The 24948-nt window shown below is 36.0% G+C and overlaps 1 protein-coding gene across 3 annotated transcripts in view; it reads right to left on the minus strand.

The window, feature by feature from the left end:
- The window catches only part of MBIP (MAP3K12 binding inhibitory protein 1), a 35479-nt gene extending 10835 nt beyond the window's left edge, over positions 1-24644 (minus strand). For 2 of the 3 annotated variants that reach the window (XM_059915668.1, XM_059915667.1), the window contains exons 1-8: positions 24460-24644; positions 20704-20823; positions 18726-18950; positions 18541-18637; positions 15979-16044; positions 15586-15738; positions 11908-12005; positions 5922-5960 (exon numbers count right to left, since the gene is read on the minus strand). In XM_059915668.1, the coding sequence (XP_059771651.1) occupies positions 5922-5960; positions 11908-12005; positions 15586-15738; positions 15979-16044; positions 18541-18637; positions 18726-18950; positions 20704-20823; positions 24460-24588 (927 nt within the window). In that variant the 5' untranslated portion in view covers positions 24589-24644. The remainder of the gene's footprint in view (positions 1-5921; positions 5961-11907; positions 12006-15585; positions 15739-15978; positions 16045-18540; positions 18638-18725; positions 18951-20703; positions 20824-24459) is intronic. The other variant, XM_059915670.1, reaches the window with a different exon arrangement.
- Between the last annotated feature and the right edge of the window lie 304 nt (positions 24645-24948).

Genomic DNA, 24948 nt, shown 5'->3' on the forward strand with positions numbered 1-24948 from the left:
AATTTGACAGGAGCCTGGGTCAGACCAACCTTCTGATCTTGCAGAGTCGTCCAGAGAGACAGAAAGTAGTTGCAGCTCACCCTGGTTACACAGCCACTGGCTGGTGGGCCAGCCATTTTTAGAAGCCCGTTCTAACATGTGCTAGCAAGTGGCATTGTGGAATCCTCCCTCTAGATTATTAGCCCCAGGACCCAGTCCCGTCCTGGCTCAGCAGCCTGTAGGCACCAGTGCTGGGATGCCTCAGGCCAAAGCAACTAACTGGGCCGGGACACAGCCCCACTCACCAGCAGACAGGCTGCCTTAAGACCTCCTGAGCCCATGGCTACCTCTGGACACAGCCCTGGCAACCAGAGGACCCAGGACCCAGCTCCACCCACAAGTGGGCAGGCACCAGTCCCAGAATCCCCTGGGCCCCGGCCCTGCCCTGGAAGCCTGCTGTAACCTCTGAACCAGTCTCACCCACCAAGGGACAGACACCAACCACAAGAAAACCACGGCTCCACAGACTGCATACCCGGACTGCCTACCAGTAAGCCACACCTTAAACTGGGACCAGCTTGGCCCTGCCCACTAGCAGGCCAACACAAGCTTCAGGATGTCCTGGACGCCACACTCAATTGTGTCAGGAACCAGCCCCACCCACCAGTGATCCGACACTAGCTCTGGGTCGCCTTGGCCACAGAATTAAGACTCCAGGACCTGGCTCTTCCTGCCAGTAGGCCAGCAGTAGCTGCAGGACCTGGATTCACCTACCATGTGCGGGCAACAGCCCTGAAGTGTCCTGGACCTTGACTCCAGCCACCAGTGGGCCAAAATTAGCTCCAGGGCTACCTGGGGTTCTGCAGTCAGCCACCTTGTGACCCAGTACCACCAACCTGTGGTTGGCAGCCTCCACACAAAGCACGGCCTGGCAGCCAACCAGACTAGGGGCCAACCAAACCTACTAGACCACCCACATAGCCAGCCGCAACAGAAGGACCCATGCAGCCCTCATAGGCGGAACCCCTACAGCATATAGCTCAGGTAACAAAAGGCCAATTCTCCATTGTTGGGAACCATAACCAACCACCAGATACATAAAAGTAAAAACAGCAACTTAGGCAACATGAGACCTGAAGGAACATGTTCCAGACAAAAGAACAAGATAAAACCCTGGAAGAAGAACTAAGTGAAGTGGAGACAGGAAATCTACCTGAGAATGAGTTCAGGGTAGTGATCGTAAATATGACCAAAGAACTCAGGAGAAGAATGGATGCACAGAGAGAGAAGTTAGAAGTTATTAACAAAGAGTTAGAAAATATAAAGAACAACCAAAGAGAGATGAATACAATATCTGAAATGAAAAATACACTAGAAGGAATCAACAGTAGACTGAAAGAGAGGATTGGATCAGTGAGCTGGAATACAGAGTAGTGGAAATCATTGATGCTGAACAAACAAAAGAAAAACGAATGAAGAAATGAAGACAGCTCAGGAGACCTCTGGGACAACACTGAGCACACTAATGTTTGCATTATAGGGGTCCTAGAAGAAAAGAGAGAAAAGGGCTGAGAACATATTTGAAGACATAATAGCTGAAAACTTCCCTAATCTGGGAAAGGAAACAGACATCCAAGTCTAGGAAGCACAGAGAATCCCACTCAGGATTAACCCAAAGAGGAACACACCAAAACACACTGTAATTAAAATGGCAAAAATTAAAGCTGAAAGTAGCAAGGAAAAAGCAACAAGTTAAAGTTACATACAAGGGAACTCCCATACGGCTATCAGCTGATTTTTCAGCAGAAAGTCTGCACATCAGAAAGGAGTTGCATGATATATTTAAAGAGAGAAAAGGGAAAAACCTACAACCAAGAATACTCTACACAGAAACGCTCTTGTTCAGATTTGATGGAGAGATCAAAAGCTTTACAGACAAGCAAAAGCTAAGAGTTCAGCAGCACCAAATAAGCTTTACAAGAAATGTTAAAGGAGTGTCTAGAAGCAAAAACAAAAGGCCACAACTAGAAATGTGAAAATTACAAAAGGAAAAGGCTCATCAATAAAGGGAAACATACAGTAAAGGTAGTAAATCATCCATGCACAAAGATAGTAAGAAGGTTAAAAGACAAAAGTAGTAAAATCATCTAACATCCACAATAAACAATTAAGGGATACACAAAAAAATGAGATGTAACAATATGACATCAAAAACAGTAATCATGAGGGAAAGAGAGGACAAATGCAGGGTTGTTAAAATGCATTTGAAATAAGAGATCAACAACTTAAAACAATCATGTGTGTATATATATATGTATATATATATATATATAGCCTGCTATATAAAAACCTCATGGTAACCACAAACCAAAAATCTGTAATAGATATATACACAGAGAAGAAAGACAAATCCAAATATAACACTAAAGATAGTCATCAAGTCATAAGAAAAAAAAAAAAGCAAACAAAAATTACCTACAAAAAACAACCCCGAAACAATTAACAAAATGTCAACAAGAACATACATATCAATAATTACTTTAAATGTAAATGGACTAAATGCTACAATCAAAAGACAGTGGCTAAATGGATAAAAAGCAAGACCTCTATATATGCTGCCTACAAGAGACTCACTTCAGATCTAAAGACTCACATAGACTGAAAGTGAAAGGATGGGAAAAGGTAGTCCATGCACATGGAAATCAAAAGAAAGCTGGAGTAGCAATATTTATATCATACAAAATAGACTTTAAAATAAAGACTGTTCCAAGAGACAAAGAAGGACATTACATAATGATCAAGGGATCGATCCAAGAAAAAGATGTAACAATTGTAAATACATATGCACCCCAACATAGGAGCACCTAAATACATAAAGCAAATATTAACAGACATAAAGGGAGAAACTGACAGTAACACAATAATACTAGGGGACTTTAACACCCCACTTACATCAGTGGACAGATCACCCAGACAGAAAATCAATAAGGAATCACTGGCCTTAAATGACACATTGGACCAGAAGAACTTATTCATATACAGAGAACATTCCTTCTGAAAGCAGCAGAACACACATTCTTTTTAAGTGCATATGAACAGTCTCCACGATAGATCACAGCTAAGCTACAAAACAAGCCTTGGTAAATTTAAGAAAATTGAAATCATATCAAGTATCTTTTCCAACCACAACACTATGAGACTAGAAATCAACAAACAAACAAACAAACAAAATCACCTGCAAAAGACACAAACACATGGAGGCTACTAAAAAACCAATATGCTACTAAATAACCAATGGATCACTGAAGAAATCAAAGAGGAAATAAAAAAAAATACCTGCCGACAAATGATAACGAAAATACAACATTCCAAAATCTGTGGAATGCAGCAAAATCAGTTCTAAGAGGGAAATCTATAGCAATACAAGGTTATCTCGGGAAACAACAAAAATCTCAAATAAACAACCTAAACCTTACACCTAAAGCAACTAGAAAAAGAACAAACAAAACCCCAAGTTAGTAGAAGGAAATAAATCATAAAGATCAGAGCAGAAATAAAATAGAAACAAACAAACAATAAATCAATAAAATAGTCATTTCCTTAAAAAAAATCAACAAAATAGGTAAACCTTTAGCTAGACTCATCAAGAGAAAAGAGGGCCCAATTAATAAAATCAGAAATGAAAAAGGAGAAGTTACAGCCAACACCACAGAAATACAAAGACTCATAAGAGACTACTATGAAAAACTATATGCCACAATGGACAAATTCCTAGAAATGTACAATTTCCCAATACTGAACCCAAAAGAAATAGAAAATACCAATATGAACAGACTAATTACCAGCAATGAAATTGAATCAGTAATTTTAAAAATCCCCAACAACAAAAATCCAGGACAAGATGGCCTCAGAGGTGAATTTTACTAAACATTTAGAGAATTAACACCTATCCTTCTTAAACTATTCCAAAAAACTGCAGAGGTTCCGAACTCATTCTACAAGGCCATCATCACCCTGATACCAAAACGAGACAAAGACACTACAAAAAAAAAAAAATTACAGGCTAATATCACTGATGAACACAGATACAAAAATCCTGAACAAAATACTGGCAAACCAAATTCAACAATACATTAAAAGGATCATATACCATGATCAAGTGGGATTTATCCCAGAGATGCAAGGATTTGTCAATATCTGCAAATCAATCAATGTGATACACATTAACAAACTGAATAAAAACCATATGAACATCTCAATAGATGCAGAAAAACCTTTTGACAAAATTCAACATCTATTTATGATAAAAGCTCTCCAGAAAGTGGGCATAAAGGGAACATACCTCAACATAATAAAGGTCATATATGACAAACCTGCAACTAACATCATACTCAATGGTGAAAAGCTGAAAGCATTTCCTCTAAGATAAAAGGATGTCCACTCTCACCACTTTTATTCAACATAGTATTGTAACTCCTAGTCACAGCAATCAAAAAAAAAAGAAAGAAAGAAAGAAAAGGAGTCCAAAGTGGAAAGGAAGAAGTAAAATTGTCACTGTTTGCAGATGACATGACACTATACACAGAAAATCCTATGGATGCCACCAAAAAACACTAGAGCTTATCAATGAATTCGGTAAAGTTGCAGGATACAAAACTAATATACATAAATCTGTTGAATTCTACACATTAACAATGAATTATTAGAAAGAAATTAAGGAAACAATTCCATCAAAAAGAATAAAATACCTAGGAATAAACCTACCTAAGGAGGTAAAAGACTTGTACTTAGAAAACTATAAGACACTGATGAAAGAAACTGAAGACAACAAAGATGGAAAGATATACCGTGTTCATGGATTGAAAGAATTAATATTGTTAAAAAGACCATATTACAAGGCAATCTACAGATTCAATGCAATCCCTATCAAAATACCAATGGCATTTTTCACAGAACTAAAACAAATAATCTTAAAATTTGTATGAAACCATGAAAGACTGAACAGCCAAACAACAGAGCTGGAGAAATCAGGCTCTATGACTTCAGACTGTACTACAAAGCTACAGTAATCAAAACAGTATAGTACTGGCTCAAAAACCAGACACGTGGATCAATGGAACAGAATAGAAAGCCCAGAAATAAACCCACACACCTATGGTCAATTAATCTACAACAAAGGAGGCAAGATTATACAATGGAGAAAAGACAGCTTCTTCGATAAGCAGTGCTGGGAAAATTGGACAGATACATGTAAAAGAATGAAATTAGGACATTCTCTAACACCATATACAGAAATAAACTCAAAATGTATTAAAGACCTAAATGAAGGCTGGAAACCATACAACTTTTCGAGGAAAACATAGGCGGAACATTCTGATATAAATCATAGCAATAATTTTTTGGATCTGTCTCCTAAAACAAAGGAAATAAAAGCAACAATAAACAAATAAGGCCTTATTAAACTTAAAAGCTTTTGTACAGCAAGGGAAACCATCAGCTAAACGAAAAGACCTACTGAATGGGAGAAAATATTTGCAAATGATATGACTGATAAGGGGTTAATATTCAAAATATATAAACAGATCTCACAACTCAACAGCAAAAAAACAAACATCCCAATCAAAAAATGGGGCAGAAGGGAAGGGATGAGATTTAAATTACTTGAGCATTTATTATTTTTCAGCATTTTGTAACTGATACTTTCTTCTACAGTTAACATCTGGATAGATTTTAATACTTATTTGGCCCATCTGAGTCATTCCACACCCTTAAAATAAAATTATTTCTCTAATTCAACACATTAATTTATGTTGCTCTTTTTTTTTTCAGTCCTTGAATCCCAAGATATGATAAAAGCGACCACAGTAGAAACTTTTATTAATAAGAAAGGTATAAAACCAATCAAACTATTTCAGAAACAAAATAAAAATGTAGTAACTTACTTGAGGTGGTTGAACTTTTCTTCTTTTTCCAGAAAAGTTCTAGATTAAAAGTAAAAAAATAATAAGTAATCAATGCTTAGAAAATCTAAACAATTTTCCTTTATAGAATAGTGAACAAAATAAGGAGAACCCTGGCAGAAATAAAGCCCACAAACTCACCTAGCACTATCTGTAACTAATATCTGCCTTTTTCTACTTTGGAAGTTACCCTCCAGAGATGATATTAAAAGTATATAATAGTAACATCACAGCAACATGCTTGTCCCTGACTATACACACTTTCCCATTAATTCCTAGCTTCTAATGAGGCTGAGTGACTGTGGAAAGAGGTGCTCTGTGGATTTCCTACTTAGCTTCCTTTCTTTAACACATTTCTTTCCCAGGATATTGAACAAGTGAAGCAGCAATAGACAGAGGGAAACAGAATTTGGAATACCAGGCAAGGGGGTGAAAACACACACATACACACACACCCTTGACTGACTATAATGGACACGGCGGTTGTCTAAGTGAGCAGCTGTCTACTGCTCCTCTATGTGACTCAGAGGAATACTGATTCCACCCCACTGGTCTTGTCAGTGACCAAAATGGTCATGGGCCCAATTCTGGCCAATAACTAAGGAGAGTCAGCTGGGGATTAGGGGGAGAACTTCTGGAAAAAACTTCCTCACTTCTAAGAGAAAGCCCTCAAAGGAGGCAGTTCTTCTGGACACTGCTGTTATCTGGCTAGGACACCAGAAAGCACTGTAGCTATCTTGCCATCTGCCTGGGGAAAGAGCCAACACCAAGCAGAGCTGAGAGGGGAAAGAGCTCAGTTCTTTGACAATCATGATTTAGCGCAGTAAATCAATTTACCCTGAAGATTGCATTACTGCTGAACTTCACATTTTATAAGATTATTTCCATACTGTTAGAACCAGTTTGAGTATAAACTTCTATTATTTGAAGCTGATAACATTCTCACCAACACACTGCTGTGTGTTTTTTAAACCCTGACCTAATGAATTGTTTCTAGACTTTGTTCTTAGTTTCACAGAACCACAAGCTCTTGAATGGCAAATTAGTATATTAGTACATCTGACAAAGAAACTATCAACATAGGTGGCAAAATTTTCTCTTTAACGTTTGTGACCACTGAGATTTAGAAGAGAAGGTAAAAATTCTGATTTTCCTTTGTGTCCAAAGCTATTTTCAAAGAATACTGAGGTATGCTTCTTATCAGTAGTTTATAATAAGTGGGAAATCAGTTAAGTGTTGGAATTATTAAATATGGGGAAGAAAGTGCCTATATAAACATGCTCCTTCCTGTGCCAAACTGAGCTGGATACCTGTGGTGGGGCCTATGGGCAGGTAAGGGCTTAATGTTTAATTTGGTCACTACTCAGTCACCTACCTTCCCACAAGGTGGTTTTTTACACCCTGATGAAAATATACTTCCCCTTGTTTTCCTAACAGCTCAATCTGTAAAATATGGACAGTTTCCATGTCATTGAGCAATCAGATTATTAATATATCATGAAACCAAAGTGAGAAGTATCAGAACAAGGACATTAGTGGTTCAATCACTTAAAAACAGTAAAATGCAGCCTTTGGGGGCTTATTTTAGGTCTGAGCAGAATATTTCAACAAGCTGAACACTTAGAAACATATCTGTTGTGGATACACTGGACCAGCTTTTAACATTTGTTCTGTTTGGGTACAAGGAAATCTCAATGTAAAAGGCAGAAATTTTAACAAGTCTCAGGTAAATATTTGAGAGCACAACACACTAAACAGCTGAACAGAGATAATTAAAAATTGTCTCTACTCTCCCACTATTTTAAGTTAGCAGGTAATTTATAGCTACATTTATAATGCCTGTGTCCCAAAGAGAAGGTGATTAAACACATACATGAGGTTCAGAAAACCCATGCTCTAAGAAAACTCAGTGGTAAGGAGGCCTTTTTCATGACCAACCCCCTTTCTTACTTCTAATCAGTTTTAAAGGGTAACCGATTGCTAAGGGTTACAGGTGGAGTGCCTTAAATGTTTCTTCCCTTCTAGTCCCACTGCCCTGATTCAGACCTTCATTTCTCCCTGGTATGGACAATGACATGTTTCCTAAACTACTTTCTTTGACTTCAAACTCTCTCCAACTCACAACTTCACAATGTCACCAGACAGAAACCCATTCTAGGCTTCTTTCGCAAAGACTTAGCTGTGCCCCAATGACACTGGAATTACAAACAGGTTAATGTGACCTTCAAGGCCCTCCGAAACGTGTTTGCAATTTAATTTTCCAGCCAGACCCACTTGTTCACCTCATGCTACAGGCCCACCATGACCTTCCCGTGTAAATGGCCTGCATGCATGAAGCTGACGTGGCCTTCAGGGCTCCTTTCTCCCCACGCTTCCCTTTAGAACCGGGACTTAACCATTACAGACTAGAGTTAAGATTCCACCTAGTCAGTGCTTTGGAACAAAGTTAACATACTTTAAAAGTCCAATAATTAACTATCAGCCAGGTCCTATCCATTCATCCGCACATTTATTCCATGCCTACTACACTCTGTGTTCAAAGATGAACAAGACACAGTTCCTGCCCTTCAGAGGCTGAAAATATAGTGTGAAAAATAGATGTGTAAACATATAATTATAAGTGATAAGTGCTATAAAATGAACAAAGTGCTGTGGAAATATACCTGTGAAGAACATTACACTTACTGTTTCCAAGGGTCATAATTTAAAATCAGTAAGTAATTCTCTGGAAAGACTCATAAAATTGTATCTTTTAAATGGTCTGTTAAGCAATGCCCTTAAAATTTTTAAAACATTACCACATTCAAATTTTCCCATGTTGAATGTGATGGGTAAAGATCTTTAGAACTACTACATTAAAACGTGCAGCAAATACTAACTTTCTTGTAATTCGTGCTTTACATATATAAACTTTTTTGGAGTTTTATGTCTGTTTCATAAATGAAAAGAACTTTACATAATCTAGTTTTGTTTTTAGGAACCAAATACAATTTATATCTTTTTTCTGTTAATGTTTCCCTTTTCATATGCTGTGCTTCAAGGTTACCCAAGATAATCTCTATCCCACTGTGTTTAGAATTCATCTACATGTGAACCTGGATTAGACACATTTCAGTTAAAAACTTTTCATAAATTCAATTTCTAACAAAAGTTCAATCCTTAGGAAATTTAATGGGCTCAATTTTCCCTTACTTTCTAACTTTAGAAACTACATATCTAGTCTTTTCCGTAGAATTCTGAGGAATAGATACATAAAACTATGCAATTGCCATACGTGTACTCCCAGCAAGAGGAAGGTAAGAGCGGTGAATAATGTGCTATGTCGTCTGCAGGGTGTGTGTTCATCTCCTCTCACGCGCAAGGACAACCCTAGAGCTGGCTCCATTCTGAGCGAGAAGCGCAGCTCCTAGAGATGGCACATTCATCTGTTATGGAAGGGTGGGTATGAAATCTTTGCCTTTGGGTCTGTACCATACGTATTCATAGGCCTTAAGGACAGAGTCAATCTGAATGTTTAAACCATGTCAGTGTTTTGTGCTTGTTGCTCAGTATTAATTTGGGTATGTCATTTCCGATACTAATCCAGAAGTGATCCTTCTAATCAAATATAGATTGTTTAATATATTTGGAAATATTCTTTTAAAGCACTAGTTTTGTTACAGATATGACAGCCCAACACATCCATGCCAATCCTGTTTACATTTATCACACTTCCTGCCCCTGAAGTTAGTTTCAGACCTTAGGCCTTTGACAGTCTCAGTGTTCTTACCAATTCTATGTTCTCACCTCTACACTGTCTCTCCCAATTATCTCAAGTGTAAGTCCTACATCTTGAAAAGCTTATCTGATATTTCTATCTGCATATCCTGCTATGACTCTAAGTTCACATTTCACCCCAAAATCTCTCTCTCCAGATTTTATTTCTACCAATGATGGTATCATTTCTCCAACCAGAAACTGGACTCATTCTTGCTCCATGTCTCTTTCCATATCCAATCAATTATCAATATTTGCCAACTTTTCTTTCCTACTGTCTATGGCACTAATCCTTTCTATTCTCACTCTTATGTCCTTGTTTCAGGATCTCAGTTCACATCTAAACTAGTATAATACTGTCTCCTTATTTTCAGTCTCTCCCTTTTCATGTATTTCCCAGAACAGTAATAGATAAATCTTCTAGATATCACTTGCACAAGTCACTTCCCTGCTCAAATGATTTCAATAGCATTTAAACTTTAAACTTCTGGGAACAGCATTTAAGGTCCTCTACAATCTATTTCTACCTCCTTAATCAAACATTCTAAACATTCTATCCTGTGTAAAATGGATCCCCCAAAATAAGATTATGATTTAAAGGGCTTGTTCTTTTGTTAACTAAATTTAGTAATAGGTGTATGTTAAGCTTTTAAAATCAGAATCAGAGAGAAAAGATAAATGATGGGGCAAGATCTCACCTGAGGCATCTAATACTACGATACTCTCCTGTAAGATCAGTTCTATTGTTAACAAGAATTATATTAACAAGGTATGAAATTGAACTAGAAAAAATAACCTTCCTAGGGATTTCTTAATGAAGGCAGCTTGAATGGGAAAAACTTATGGTATATTGTTGTAGGAAAAGGCATACAATCTCTATGAAGTTTTCTAGGAAGATACAAAGAATAATCCTAAAAGTGGAAGGACCTTTGTAATTATGTAAAACAACCAAGAAATCTTCTAAAATTAAAGAAGATATATTGTAATTGTATGACTTATCCATGTTTATACAGCTACTTCATAGATGGTTTCTGAAATTAAATAAATGCTAATATTTACTGAGGTTTTACCATGTGCTAGACAGCAGGCTAGGTGCTTGACTGGTATTATCTCATTTAATCCTTGCTTCAGCCCTCAGTACTTTAATAGACATCATTTTATATTTGAGGGAAGTAAATCACTAAAAGTCTCTAAATTATTGAGCTTTAAGATTCACTGCTCACTTTGGTTATTCAACTTGCCTTCTTCATCTGGAAATATTCCTTCTTTTGTACCTTACTCTAATACCAATTTGAAACTGGAAAGATTGCTGTTATTCCTAAAATAACTCTAAGTGCATTTTCACCAGTGACTTATAATGATCCCTGCTAACTGAGCTATCTTACATAGTATTTCAGAAACAGGAGTTTCAGTAAATTTTATTAAAAATTTAGTAAATTTAAAAATTTTGTTCACTTTTACTTTAGTTCTTTCTAATATGGCATTGTTTTAAAACAAACAAACAAACACTAAGCCCCAGAAAAGGCAGGTGTTATGTATAATCACCCCAGAAGACTGAGGAAATTAACACAAGGAGCTCAGGATGGCTTGTCTGAAACATGCTGATATAACAAAGAAGATGCTTATCAGCACAAATTGTTTTTTACTGTCCTTGGTAAAAGGGATAAGAATGAATGAATAAATAAATGCTAGAATTGAGAAATTAAACAAATATAGACTAGTCTTTCAGAAAGTCTAGTGGTTAGGGTAAAGAAAAAGGTAGGGTGGTAGATTGAGGTGTGTGTTTGTTTCGTATGGGGGGAAATGTAAATGTGTATGAGCTGAGGGAAGGAGGCTGTGGAGAGTGAGAGATTAAAGAGACAGAAAGGACAACAGAGAACAAGGTCCCAGAGGGAGTCTTTGTTTTACAAGATAGCAAGTTCAGAATGACAGGACTCACCACTATTCAGGCTGATGTATTATGCCATAAAAATGGCTTAAGTTTGAGAATTTGGGTAATGTACCATAAAAGTAACCCTTTAAAAAAAATTGAGTCCATAATACAATATTCAAAATCACAATCTTTAAAGAACTAGGTAACTCTTTACTCAGAACTATGTTCATTCATCACTGAACTATTAAAACAGTGTTTTGCACACAGCAGATCAATGAGTGAATTATGTGATAATGAATCCTAAAATAACATTTATTTCTTACAGACACTTATACTTACTACAGATTGAAAATATTCAGGAGAGATGCCTTCCAATTCAAGGATTCTGTCCTCAAGTTTTTTAATTCTCTGATAAATGTCTCTTGGCACCGGACCACCTAAATACATTAAAAAAATTCTGAGGTACTATGGATAATTCTTTCTTCTTACAATTTTTATTCGTAAAATACCATGCAAAGACACTTATGCAAAAGAATGGGAATTATTTAAACTTCAGAAAATAAGTTAACAAGAGTAAGACAGAATGAAATCTTTAGCAAACATTTTCATAATATACTCTATGGGATATATTATTATACTACACTTCTCCCCAAGCCCCATTTATGCTTCCTATGTTGATAGGCATTTTGTTTTATGTTAAATTCATTTTACAAGACATTGAATAGTTCCTGTATAGAACAACTTGTATCTCTGATAGACTTTGACAGTTATTTAGGAGGAGAAAAATGCATAGTGACAACTGACAATTCAATTCAGTGGCTGTAACATGTCATATCATTTTCTTCAATTTATACTTCTCCTTACATGCCATATTTTCTCCTTTAACCCAGAAGAACATTTAAAAGGAGATTTACCATAATTTTTTTTAACATCTTTATTGGAGTATAATTGCTTTACAATGTTGTGTTGGTTTCTGCCGTATAATAAAATGAATCAGCTATACGTATACATATATCCCCATATCCCCTCCCTCTTGCGTCTCCCTCCCACCCTCCCTATCCCACCCGTCTAGGTGGTCACAAAGCACTGAGCTGATCTCCCTGTGCTGTGTGGCTGCTTCCCGCTAGCTATCTATTTTACATTTGGTAGTGTATATAAGTCCATGCCACTCTCTCACTTCGTCCCAGCTTACCCTTCCCCCTCCCCATGTCCTCAAGTCCATTCTCTATGTCTGCGTCTTTATTCCTGTCCTGCCCCTAGGTTCATCAGAACCTTTTTTTTTTTTTTTAGATACCGTATATATGTGTTAGCATACGGTATTTGTTTTTCTCTTTCTGACTTACTTCACTCTGTATGACAGACTCTAGGTCCATCCACCTCACTACAAATAACTCAATTTCGTTTCTTTTTATGGCTGAGTAATATTCCATTGTATATATGTGCCACATCTTCTTTATCCATTCATCTGTCGATGGACACTTAGGTTGCTTCCATGTCCTGGCTATTGTAAATAGTGCTGCCATGAACATTGTGGTACATGTCTCTTTTTGAATTATGGTTTTCTCAGGGTATATGCCCAGTGGTGGGATTGCTGGGTCATATGGTAGAAAGGATGCTCAACATCACTAATCATTAGAGAAATGCAAATCAAAACTGCAATGAGGTATCACCTCACACCAGTCAGAATGGCCATCATCAAAAAATCTACAAACAATAAATGCTGGAGAGGGTGTGGAGAAAAGGGAACCCTCTTGCACTGTTGGTGGGAATGTAAATTGATACAGCCACTATGGAAAAGAGTATGGGGGTTCCTTTAAAATACCATAATTCTTAACTAACAAACTGTCTAGGCAGGGGTATGGTAAAATTAAGGTTACTCAAATTTCAAGATTATATCCCAAATCCTTCCATTTCTTAGCACCTCCAATGCAAACATTCTGGTCTAGACCACCATCATCTCTCCCTGGATTATCACAACCTCCAAACTGATCTTCTTGTTTCTGCCTTGCACACATAAAGTCTGTTCGCAACACAGCTGCCAGCAATACTTTTAAAATGTAATTCAGATAGTGTTAGTTCTCTGCTCAAAACCTTCCAACACCTTCGCATTTCACTCAGATTAAAACTCAAAGCCTTTACAATAGTCTACAAGATCCTATACAATTTGGATATTCTCCCCACATTCATACCATTTCAGCCATTTTTCTGTTATTCAACTAGGCCAAGTACTCTTACAACTTTAGCACTTGTGATTCTCTCTACCTCTGTATTCACAAGGCTTGCACTTGCCAACTTCAGGTCTTGGCTCAAAAGTTACCATATCAGTAAGGCCTTCTCTGACCACACTTTAAAAAATACCAGTACTACCACCTCCCCCTACCTAGCACTCCCTCCCTATCTTTTTTCCCTTATTTTTCTCCAAACCATTACTACCCCCTGACATTCTGTATATTTTGCTTATTTACTGCCTGTTTCTCCACTCTAATGTAAGTTCTTAGAGGGCAGAATTTTATGTTTTGTTCATTGGGTATGGCTGTGCAGGTTGTACACTGCACAAACCTAGGAAGCATCAGTTCATAGACTGAACAGGTGCTCAATATTTACTGAATGAACAAATACATGATTAAAGAATCATTATGCAATTAAAGAATATGGGTAAATTTTCATATCAAAAGTATCAACTTGTTAAATATAAAAACTCTAGAAATATGGGGGGGTTTTTTTGAGAATTTTTAAATTTTAGGATTTTGGTTGTTCTTGCTTTCGAATAAAGTAAAATGAATAACTTACTCATCTGACTTTGCTCTTGCTGCTCCCTTTACCTACAACATCCTCTGCCTCACCTCCCTACCTTTCAAGAACCATTTCAAGCTTCACTGGGTCAACAAAGCACTGCCTGAATCTCTTCACATGGAGGCTCCTTGTGCCCCACCATACCCTTCCCTCACAGCCCCTTTAACATCCCTCTTTGCTATTAATCTTTCTCCCAAACAGATTATAAAGTCCTTGACGCCAGGAACTGTGACTACATCTCAGTATCCCTCCTGTCTAAAACAGTGCTTGGTGTATAGTAGGCATTCAACAGATACTTTTCAAAATTAACTACTTGATACCATTAGATTTAATCAACCAGTCAATCCTGTTATACCATTTGTGTTGTAAATGCATCTAGTTCTGAGAAAGGGAATTAATTTTAATGCTAATCTCTTACTATCCTCAAAGATTTACTCATTCTCTTATCATCTTCTCCCTCCATCCACAAATACACCAGATAGACTGGACTCAGAAATTCCCTGAACCATATTTTATGCCTCTGTGCTTTTTGCAGATATTTAGAAGACAGAATCAACAGGATCTGGTGACTAAATCGGGAGGGAGACTGAGGCTTTGCAGCCAGTTAAGATCTAAGTTTGATTTCTAGTTGCCACTTACTACCTTGGGCATGCTGCTTGAGCTCTCAAAACTTCAGTTCGTTTATCTGACAATGATTACAGCACCAACATCTCACAAGGGTACTGTTAAATAGTGAGTTGATAGATGTATAATATTTTCAGAGTGACTGGCACTTAGTATTTAGTCAGTCACTTAATAAATGTTAGTCCCCAATGGCACTCATTTATTTATATGCTTATCCTCACTGGAAGATCTTAAAGGGCTAGGGTTACACTTATCAATACTTTTTACCAGCACAGTGGGGGATACGAATGAGAGATGGTCATGGTTAAGTTATGAAATCGATGGCAGGAAAAAAACTACACTAGTTTTCAGCTATGACTTTAATAAACTGAGAGCGTCAGGATATTGTTGAGAAGTGTAAGAGGAGGAAGAAGAGCGTAAACACATGAACTGTAAATTCCTTGAGAGCAGGGACTATGCTTTCTTCATTTTCGTACCAATCAGAACAATGTTTTTTGTACATGACAGCTGCTCAATGAAAACTTGGTGACTAAGTGAATCGGAATTTCTTTAACCACTTGCAAAGATACATTACAGGACACTGCCCAGCACTCTGCTTACCTGTCTGCAGTCGCAAGTGAGCCTCAATGTTTTGTAGTCGTTCTTCTACAGCCTGATTACCACAATCGCGGAGCATGCTGTTAGGTTTATGACCTGACCCTTGAATTCCTTCAGGTCTAGTCTGTGGTCCATATGTATTCACAACTCTAGAAACTAAATTAAGAAACTTTTGAGCCTATTAAATTTACATTTCAAAAATCAGAAAGTCTCTCTCCTTAACAGTACTTTATGTTCTTTTCATAACCACAAACCCAAGTACAAAGAAAGGCAAGAGTTTTTGATTTGTTTTAAAATAAATAAAATTTAGATAGGAAAGTGATTTCTATTCCATTTTGCTTATAATCTAGAATAAGCTTCTGCCAGTGATGAAGATATTATATAATGGATACTTACCTTTTACATGACTTTTAAACCCAGGGTAAGGAGTAAAAACAGCATCGGTTCTCGCACAACTATTTTCTAAGGAGAATTTAGATGAATATAAGTTTAAATATATTCTTAACTTCAAATGTATGATATTTTGATAACCCTTCAGTAATGCATATTAACATATTACTCATAATCAGAGAATATCATTTTAAATAACAGTAATTAAATTACTATCATGCACAGGATAAAATTTAGTGATCTTTACTCTCTAAAACGTATATCTAATGTTCTCTAATTTCCAGATTTATATATAGAAAAGTCCTCAACATTTGGTGGGATAATCTAATTTTTAATGAATACCAATATCCCTAAAAACCATCTGGGCCTTTGGAGAAAATAATTTATATACTATAGAGAGTTAAAATTTCTAAGCTGAAGAGACATTATTCACTTTATTTCAACATAGAAATAAACAAAACTCAGTATTTTTACTAAAATATCTTTTTAAAAAATACAGCATTTTTGATATTACTTACTGATCAAATTAGTGAACATCTAATATAAAGTATTATGCATTTAACACATTTTTATTTCAGAACGCCACACAAAAATGACCTTGAAACCTACAACACACACTTTTATACTTTTCCTAGATTTCCAGTGCTCATCTAAAAAAAAAATCCCTAATCACAAAAGCTATCTATCTCTTTCCAGACTGCCCCTTTCAAAAAACGCAATTTTAAGAATGATACCATGTGAAATTTCGTTCCAAATTTTTTCTAAGCTGAAAAGTAGTTTCTTTCAAGTTATACATCAACAAATAAATCATAAACCAAGGGAGAAAGTTGGAATGATATTAACATAATATATAAACATTTGAAATATTATAAAATAATCTTTAAAATGACATTAAGTAAAACCATGTATTGCAGTAAATTTCCTAAAAAACTCCCCTTATTTTATAATAAAAATGGATGGTAAAAGAGATACTGAAGGAAAAAATTCTCTTTTTCCCTAGGGAATTTGATTTTTTAAAAAACCCATTGTTTATATTTTGGTCAATTGAGAGGTATTAAAAGGAACACACTAACACGTCACAATACATCTGAATTTTTTCAGTCTAAGTTTCCTTAAGATAGTTCTGCTGACACATCAAACTGTGTGAATAAAATTCCAAACCCACTTATCTTTTAAATATAGACACTAGACAGAGTCATTTTCTTTTCTTCTTTTTGAAACACCTGAAAATATGTTTAAAGGGCCATCACCTCTCCATTCTCCTTCTACCATTTCATGGGGCTAAAGGTTAAAAAAAAGAAGCTATCATCCATTCCAGAGCTATATTCCAAATATATAGATTAACTGACCCATTAGAGAAAAATTCAGCATGGTGTGAAGACAGTGAATGTATGAGCGCTAGTCACTCTCCACAGCAATTCTTCCCAACACTGTTTGGAGCCAGCAAGGGATTGAATGGGCTAAGGAATCCTGCTGAGCATTTCAATTCTTGTCAGTTTCTATCCCCTGGTGGTTTATAATAATAGAGTTAGCAGGGAGAACAGAGGAATAACATTAGTGATACATGTGCTTGCTCCTTCAACAAACGCTTTCTCATGGGTAGCTTGCAGTTGGATTGTAGTACCTGAGATTTTGCCACTGCTGCACCTGTTCTGAAAAGCTAACAGTAAAATATACCAAATCTAGAGATACGTATGTATAATGTTAATAGTAGAAAAGGCTGCATTTAGGACCCACCTTGAGCCTGTATTATTTCATTATTAAGAGAATCAGTGTACGAATGTGATATGAGTCAATTCTAGGTTCATCTGACAATTGTGTTCATAATAATTAGCCATGAGATATTAGAGGCAACAAGAAAAATGTTCATTCCAATTAGGAACTCTTCTCCATAATTTTTTCTAAGAACTACTTGTTCTGATTATTACTATGATGCCTGACTATGATCCACACTAGTGCTTTGCAATTTTGTATTCTGCAGCATACCTGCAGATCTGTAAATATACTATAACATCATGTGGAGAGGAAAGGAGAATCTGATGAAAAACAGCAAATGTATGCACTATGAGAGAAAGGAAAAAAGCATAAGACAACATAGTCTTGATGACAAATTGGTTTTATCGTGACATAAAACATTTCAAACAGCTAAGGAGTAGTGAGAAAACTGCTCCCTCTTGAGGAGTATTAACTTTACTAAGTTCACTTCATGTATTAATATCATAATTTCATAAATACCTTTAGAGACTTGAAATTTATATAGCTTAGACCTTCTTACTAGTGAGACTGAGACACCCTGCCACCCACACTTTATCTTCATTTCCTGAAGGAACTTTAAAACAATCTTTACACGTGTGGTAAACATTTGCCTTTTTACATTAGCATTTATTTGACTTTTGGATAACCAAGATGAAAACCATTTTGTATTATTAAACAGAAGGAAATACTGCTGTCTTAGTTTCCAAATAAACCTGTGAAATAATTAAACTGTGTTCTTAATGTTATTCATTTTAAAAAACAAATGAAAGATCATTAAAATCCTACAAAAATTAACTTCTTCTAGGTAGTTACCTTGATTACAATCAATAACATTGCAAAATTCCCTGACGTTGTTTTCATTGATTTCAGCTTGCTTTCTTTCAATAAATGCAGATATTCGTCTGTCAATCTACAAACAATAAGCATGTGTGTCTTAATTCAAACATAGTAAGATTTAAAAAAATATTCCACCCACCCCCCAAAACCCAACTTCTTACTTCTGCTTTTCCAGCCTTTATTTGAACTACTTCTGGATCAAAATGGATCTGTGTCTTTTTCACATCTCCCAAATCACAATCTTTGTGCTTTTCTTCCTCCTGTAGGTCGCCAATGGGAAATTTGGCATTTACTTCATTCTTGTTCCCTGTTTCTGTTTTTCCTATTTCTTCAACAACAGTTGTATTCTCTTCTTTAATCAGAGGCTGAAGTTTTGCTAAAAAAGGCTGAGAACACAATTCCATCTGCTGAGGTTCAAACTGATCAAAATTAATCACATATTTACATATTTATATAAATTTCTGCTAAGTAAAGGCAATATTCAATATCAATTAACTAAATTTAAAAGGTTGGCACATCATACATAGATCTGAGCACATGTAAGTGTTTGTGCTGTTCTCTGCTATTGTGACCAATATCATTTGCTATAAATCTGTTTAAAAAAAAAAAAAAGGAAAGAAAAGAAGAAAAAGAAAACCTGAGGAAATTTAAAATTTTCTTTGAGGGAATCATTCTGTCACTCATCTTTTATTTTGTGCCAAATCAAAGCCTCAGCCTCTGGCACCAATGCCACTTAATTAACATGTCATTCAAATGCCTCCTCAGAATACTAAGGCTTAGTATTTTTCCTCCTTAACACGAGAGCCAGTGCTCTCACTCAGCAAAGCCCTGCATTATCACTATATCACTGGAGATTCTCCACTTGAAACTGCAGTTGGCCGAAGTAAATGAGAGAGCATACACATGAAATATATAGGTGTTACGCTGAGTGAACACTCAAGCTTCTCCTGACATGGCAAGATATCTTCTTGGGTCATGAAATTAAATTTTTAAAAAGAAAACGAACAAGAGCCATAGCTGAAAAGAGGTAGATGCCTATCACCATACTAGAGGGGGAAAAAACCCTGTTGTATAATGTAAATTATACTACCCATTCCCCCCGCCTAGACCCATCCACAATTAGGCCTCAATTGAGTCCTATAGCTCATTGCTTCCGCCCTTTAAAACTAGGGTTAACTATTACTTTTAACATGAAACAGAGTTAAAATTTCCCATAAAGTCACTGAATAGAGGACTGAAAATTAAATGTCTACTCCATTAATCAAAACACACCAACACTTGTCAGTGTTCCAATTATTTTTCCATACCTACAATTTTGCTTCCATTATTTGCTATACCAGATACTTTTCTGAATCCTTGTAACATCTTAATAGAAGTAAACTGACCAATCCAAACCTTTTTGACATTTCGTATTTTATACTTTGATTAGAGATAAACTGCAAACTTGCATCAATTATAACTGCAAAGATGTTCAATTGGAAACTAGCAAGGTCATAATACTGTTCAGTTATTGAACTGAAATATTAAAAAATATAACAATACTATTATAAATAAACAATTCAGTGTTGACTTAATATAAAGGATGAATTATTTCAAACTCAAGAAAAAAATGATAAAATAGTGACTGGCTACTTACTAACATGAGACATTAATGTCACAGAAATTACTTTCTTTTTAAAAACTATGCTGAAACTGTTTAATTGCAATAGACACTCCAGGATGTGTCATGCTGGGATAATGCCACTTCTTGAACCACTGAAAGCACTCCATGAGCCTCCAAACTCACCCAAGGCATGGAATCATTATCATAGCATGACACACACCTGCCGTGTCTTATTGCTTAATTATAACCCACCATAGATGCAACTGTATTGAATTTTCAGTGCAAGTCTAGAATTGAATAGAACTGCATTCATTCAATCTTCATACCCACATCAGCCTATTGGGCTATATTCCTGTAATTGTCCTGATCACTATGTAAATTAACAGATTTGGATCCAATCTGGCCGAAGTAACCTTTTATTAATACCACTATTAATATAGTATTAAGATAGAACTGACAAATACTACAGCTTACAATTTAACTACAATTAATTTCTAGTCTCAATATCGAGTTAACATTTTTAACACGAAATTTACCTGCAAATATAAAACATGTTGTTCAAGTGCACTAAAGAGCAAAGCAGGCTGGAATGCCGAGAGGCTCTGGAGCTTGTTCCAATCGATTGTAATTTTCACCACATCATCTCTGATGTTAAGCTTCAAAGGGGCAAACCAGCAACATCACAAAAAATTACAAGATTAAGCTGTACACATGGGATTGTCCAAAAATAAGATTTCTATAGAATAACACACCATTTAGCTCAAAGTTCTCAAGTTTTCAATCATACATAAAAATGCTCTACACCTAGTTACCACTTTAAAAAGCCAAAACACGTGAAATTTTCATAAAAACATAGAACGACACCTCACTCTAATTCTATTCTTGGGTCTGTGTAATGGGACCATCTTTTTTGATAATTCATTATCTGAAAAACTTTGGATAGGGGTCAAAATAGTCTTGTCCTACTCAGAATCCTACTGCTTCTAGCTCAGAGCATTAAACAGAGGGGGCAGGTACCTTTATGAAAGTTCTGATATACGCATTTCTTTTTGTTAAATATGCACATAAATACATAACTGAAATATATCATTCCTCTGATGTCTTCCGAATCACATTTTTATTGTTTTCAATTTTAACCAATTTTAAAAATAATTTAAAAATCAATTCATACATTTATATTCATACATAGTATAAAGTCTAGTGATACATGGCAACGTGTTTATCTACTTCAAATAAAAATTAAACTATTACTTAGCTGCGGAAATCTGAAATTGAAAAACAAATACTTTTGCACAATAGTGCAATAAATGGCCAGAGACTGGATGGAAAGGCCAGACTTACTGCTAAACAGTATTTTCTATTAAAGTATGAGGGCTCATTGTACGAAAATTTCTTATAAATTGGCTATCCGTGACCTATTACAATAAAATTATATACAGAAAACTACCAAGAACCTGAATATAAAATTAATATCAAAATGAGTGAAGATTTTAGAGGGAAAGCCTCCATCTCTAGTCTTTCGAGTGAATAAAAGTGAATCACCGTAAACTTTTCTAGGGACACGTGTTTATAAGGATATACTACATCGCAGAATCAAGTTAACTATTATTTTTTCAAAAATCATTTATTTAAAATTAGTCATGTTTTCTACAAAATAAAGACAAGTGTTACATTAGTTCAAATACAGATCTTATAAATTGTGATTGTAATAAAACAAAAAGATAAACCAATGTACATAGAACCGAAAAGATCTAAAGTTCCCAAAATAGGCACTATATGAATGAACGCTATATGACAGAAGTTTACCACCCTTTGACCAGAAATATTTAAAGTCCATATTAGACAAGTGTAAAGAAATAAGTTTTGTGTAGGCTGCACTGGCAAAAATTAGTTTACATTATTTTAACTAAAGTTTTATATTAAGATAACCACATTAATTTTAATTTACATTATTTAATGCCTATAAAGATTTCCTTAGACAACAACTTATGCATGGAAGTAAACTATTACTATACTTTTACAGTTCTCAAGGGGTCTATCGTCTATTATAACTAATTTATGAATACAGTTTGGGGATAATGCAGACAAATCCTCAACCAAAGCAAAGCATCAAATTTTCTAGAGACAATAATAACTTACAGAAATTAAATTTAATGTTTGGATCATAGTCTCATTTCAATTCAGCAGAATTATGTAAGCTTTCAAGTGCAGTTAAAGATACTTGGTCTTTTAAGAAAATCACATAATGTCACAAATTAACTTTAAAACTATCCCAATACATCCAACTATTATTCAACAAATTCCCTGTTAGTGATATGAATTCTATGCATTTTTACCCTATAGAACTTGTAAACCATTCACTCAAAAATGTATTAGTCTGCCATTAATATGGCCTATTTAAAATATGTATTTCAATAAAAACTTTATTAATATGAAAACCCAAGCTAACAATAAATATTTCTTCAGCTTGGTAAGATGGACCAACCAGAGGTAAGCAATAAAGTTAAAATTAGAAAATTGGAAATCTGGGATAAAAAATACTTTTGAAACATTCAACTTTATGTTTCCTATTGAGGAGAGCTAATAACACAATGATACTATACAGAATGAACCTAGGCATTTTACAACATACATTTTAAAAAATTCCTTAAACTTGTTTTGAAAGGAAATAGTGATTTCCACCAAGGACAATTTTATAAGTATAGTACTCGGGCTTTAATTCTTTAAACAATACATCTCGAAATATAAAGAGTATTACCAAGTTGGCTAGCATTTAATTGATGAGATGATCTTATTTTATGACACTTGTATAAATGGTCCTTTCACTCTGTCATGAAAACTCACCAAATATTTACTCTAAACATTTTTGACAGGTGACATAAGTAAATTTTAATCACATCTCTACTTTTACCCACAGAATATCTGAATGTTTAAAATTTTTAAATGAGTTTTAAAAATTCAGTATACAAACTATTTCAAAAGAAATGTTTAAATTATTTCTTAATGTTATTTTTAAAAAGTATCTCATCAGTGGGGGGAAAAAACTTGTGTAAACTATAGGTGAGTATAAACTTTTTTCATCTTGATATTAGGATATTAAAAAAAACCTTAAAGTTCCAATGTCCACGCCATAGAAAGTTCTCAAACTTTTAAACCATTTACAGGTCTTGAGTCTTGAGACTGAAATAATATGTCCCCAAGTCTTAAAAAAAATGTTTAAGTCCTTGACAAACAAGTGAGTTTAAAACTTTTAGCCGATTCTATTAATAATCGTTCCATTACACCAAACTGAATGTTTAACTTAGAGTAATACTCTTTTTAAGTTAGAATATTAGGATTTTTAAAAATATTTAAATAACGTTTTAAGAGACTGATTCTCCATCCACCCAAGGCTTTTAAAAATAGTTTTCACAAATCAAACGCTCTACTTTCATAAAGGAAGTTACCATTATCTTCAACATAAATGCCTAATTCCGTCTAAGATTAAAAAATCTGCTTTTTAAAATCAGACAAACATATTTTCAAGTTGTTTCTCATTTAAAATTTGCTTTGCACTTTACATCATGAAACGAAATAGTGACTTGAGTGTAAGGAGCACCTTTATTTAAACCCCATTTTATTATGACATTTCTACAAAAGCTATTTATCAGCCAGTTAAACTAGTTAATAGCTCAATTATTAAACAACAGTTGTGATACAAGCAGTATCGACCATGGATAACTCAGCCAACTTTACGCTATGAGTAGTTTAGATTAATTCCTTTTCTCTTCTTCCCCGTTTTAAAGGGGAAGAGATGCAAGCAACGGCCAGAAGGAAAAAAGAAATAAACAAAAGCAAGTGACTCATAAGAGGAAATCACCCAAAAAAGGCGGAGAGAGAGCTTTTCCAGAAATCGCAGGCCGTACTAACCTATCAATTTCTATAAAGAATGAACTGGAAGTAAAAGGAGCCTGAGCGCCAGGCGCCTCCCAAACCCTCAGGGAAGATTCTCCGCATCCATCCTCTCCAAGCCTGTTCATCTCCGAGCCGGGTTTTCACTTACACTAGCCTCACTCACTCTTGGGGAGAATAATCGCACGGAAATCTAGCCTGCAACCGGCCGTGAACTAACCCGCGCGGCCATCCTCACTCAGACCGCAGACGGCGGGGCCCGGGCTCCTCCCCCGGCCTCGGCTACTCGCGCCGGGTCCCACACCCGGCAGGCCTCCGCTGCCCCCTGCCTCCGCTCGAGGAAAAAAGGGGGGAGGGGCTAGACGGTTCCCAGACCCCTACTCCCACAGACCACCACTCACTTGTCCAGTCAGGGTATGCAAGGAGCGAAAGACTTCGCAGACCACCTCTTGGGAGAGGTTGGGGCTGCAGCTCCGCTCTAGGCTCCTGTCACCGATGGTCGGGCGACTAAGCTCAGCGGCAGTAGCCATGACACTTTCGTAGGTCGCCCCCGCCAGCACCGAAGAGCCCTCACAACCCACCCCTCCCTCCCCTGCTTTGGTCGCTGCGCGATGATGTAAAAGCACTGCGTCTCTTTTAGAGCGGGGCTTTGAGCACCCGCCCCCTCATGTGACTGACAAGCACGTGCACCAATCAGGTGCAGCTACAGGGTTCCGCAGAGGACCCAGAGCGGATGACTGCGAACCTGCGTGAGGCTAGCTACAGTATTTCAGATAATGATTGGAGTCTTTATCTAATGAGGGTTAGCTTCTTGAACCCTCATTAGTTAGTTAACATCACTAATTTAACATAAATTAGTTATCATCACTTATTTTTCATGCGAGGAAGAG

This window comes from Balaenoptera ricei, chromosome 2, assembly GCF_028023285.1.
Source record: "Balaenoptera ricei isolate mBalRic1 chromosome 2, mBalRic1.hap2, whole genome shotgun sequence".
NCBI classification, from domain to species: Eukaryota; Metazoa; Chordata; class Mammalia; order Artiodactyla; family Balaenopteridae; genus Balaenoptera; species Balaenoptera ricei.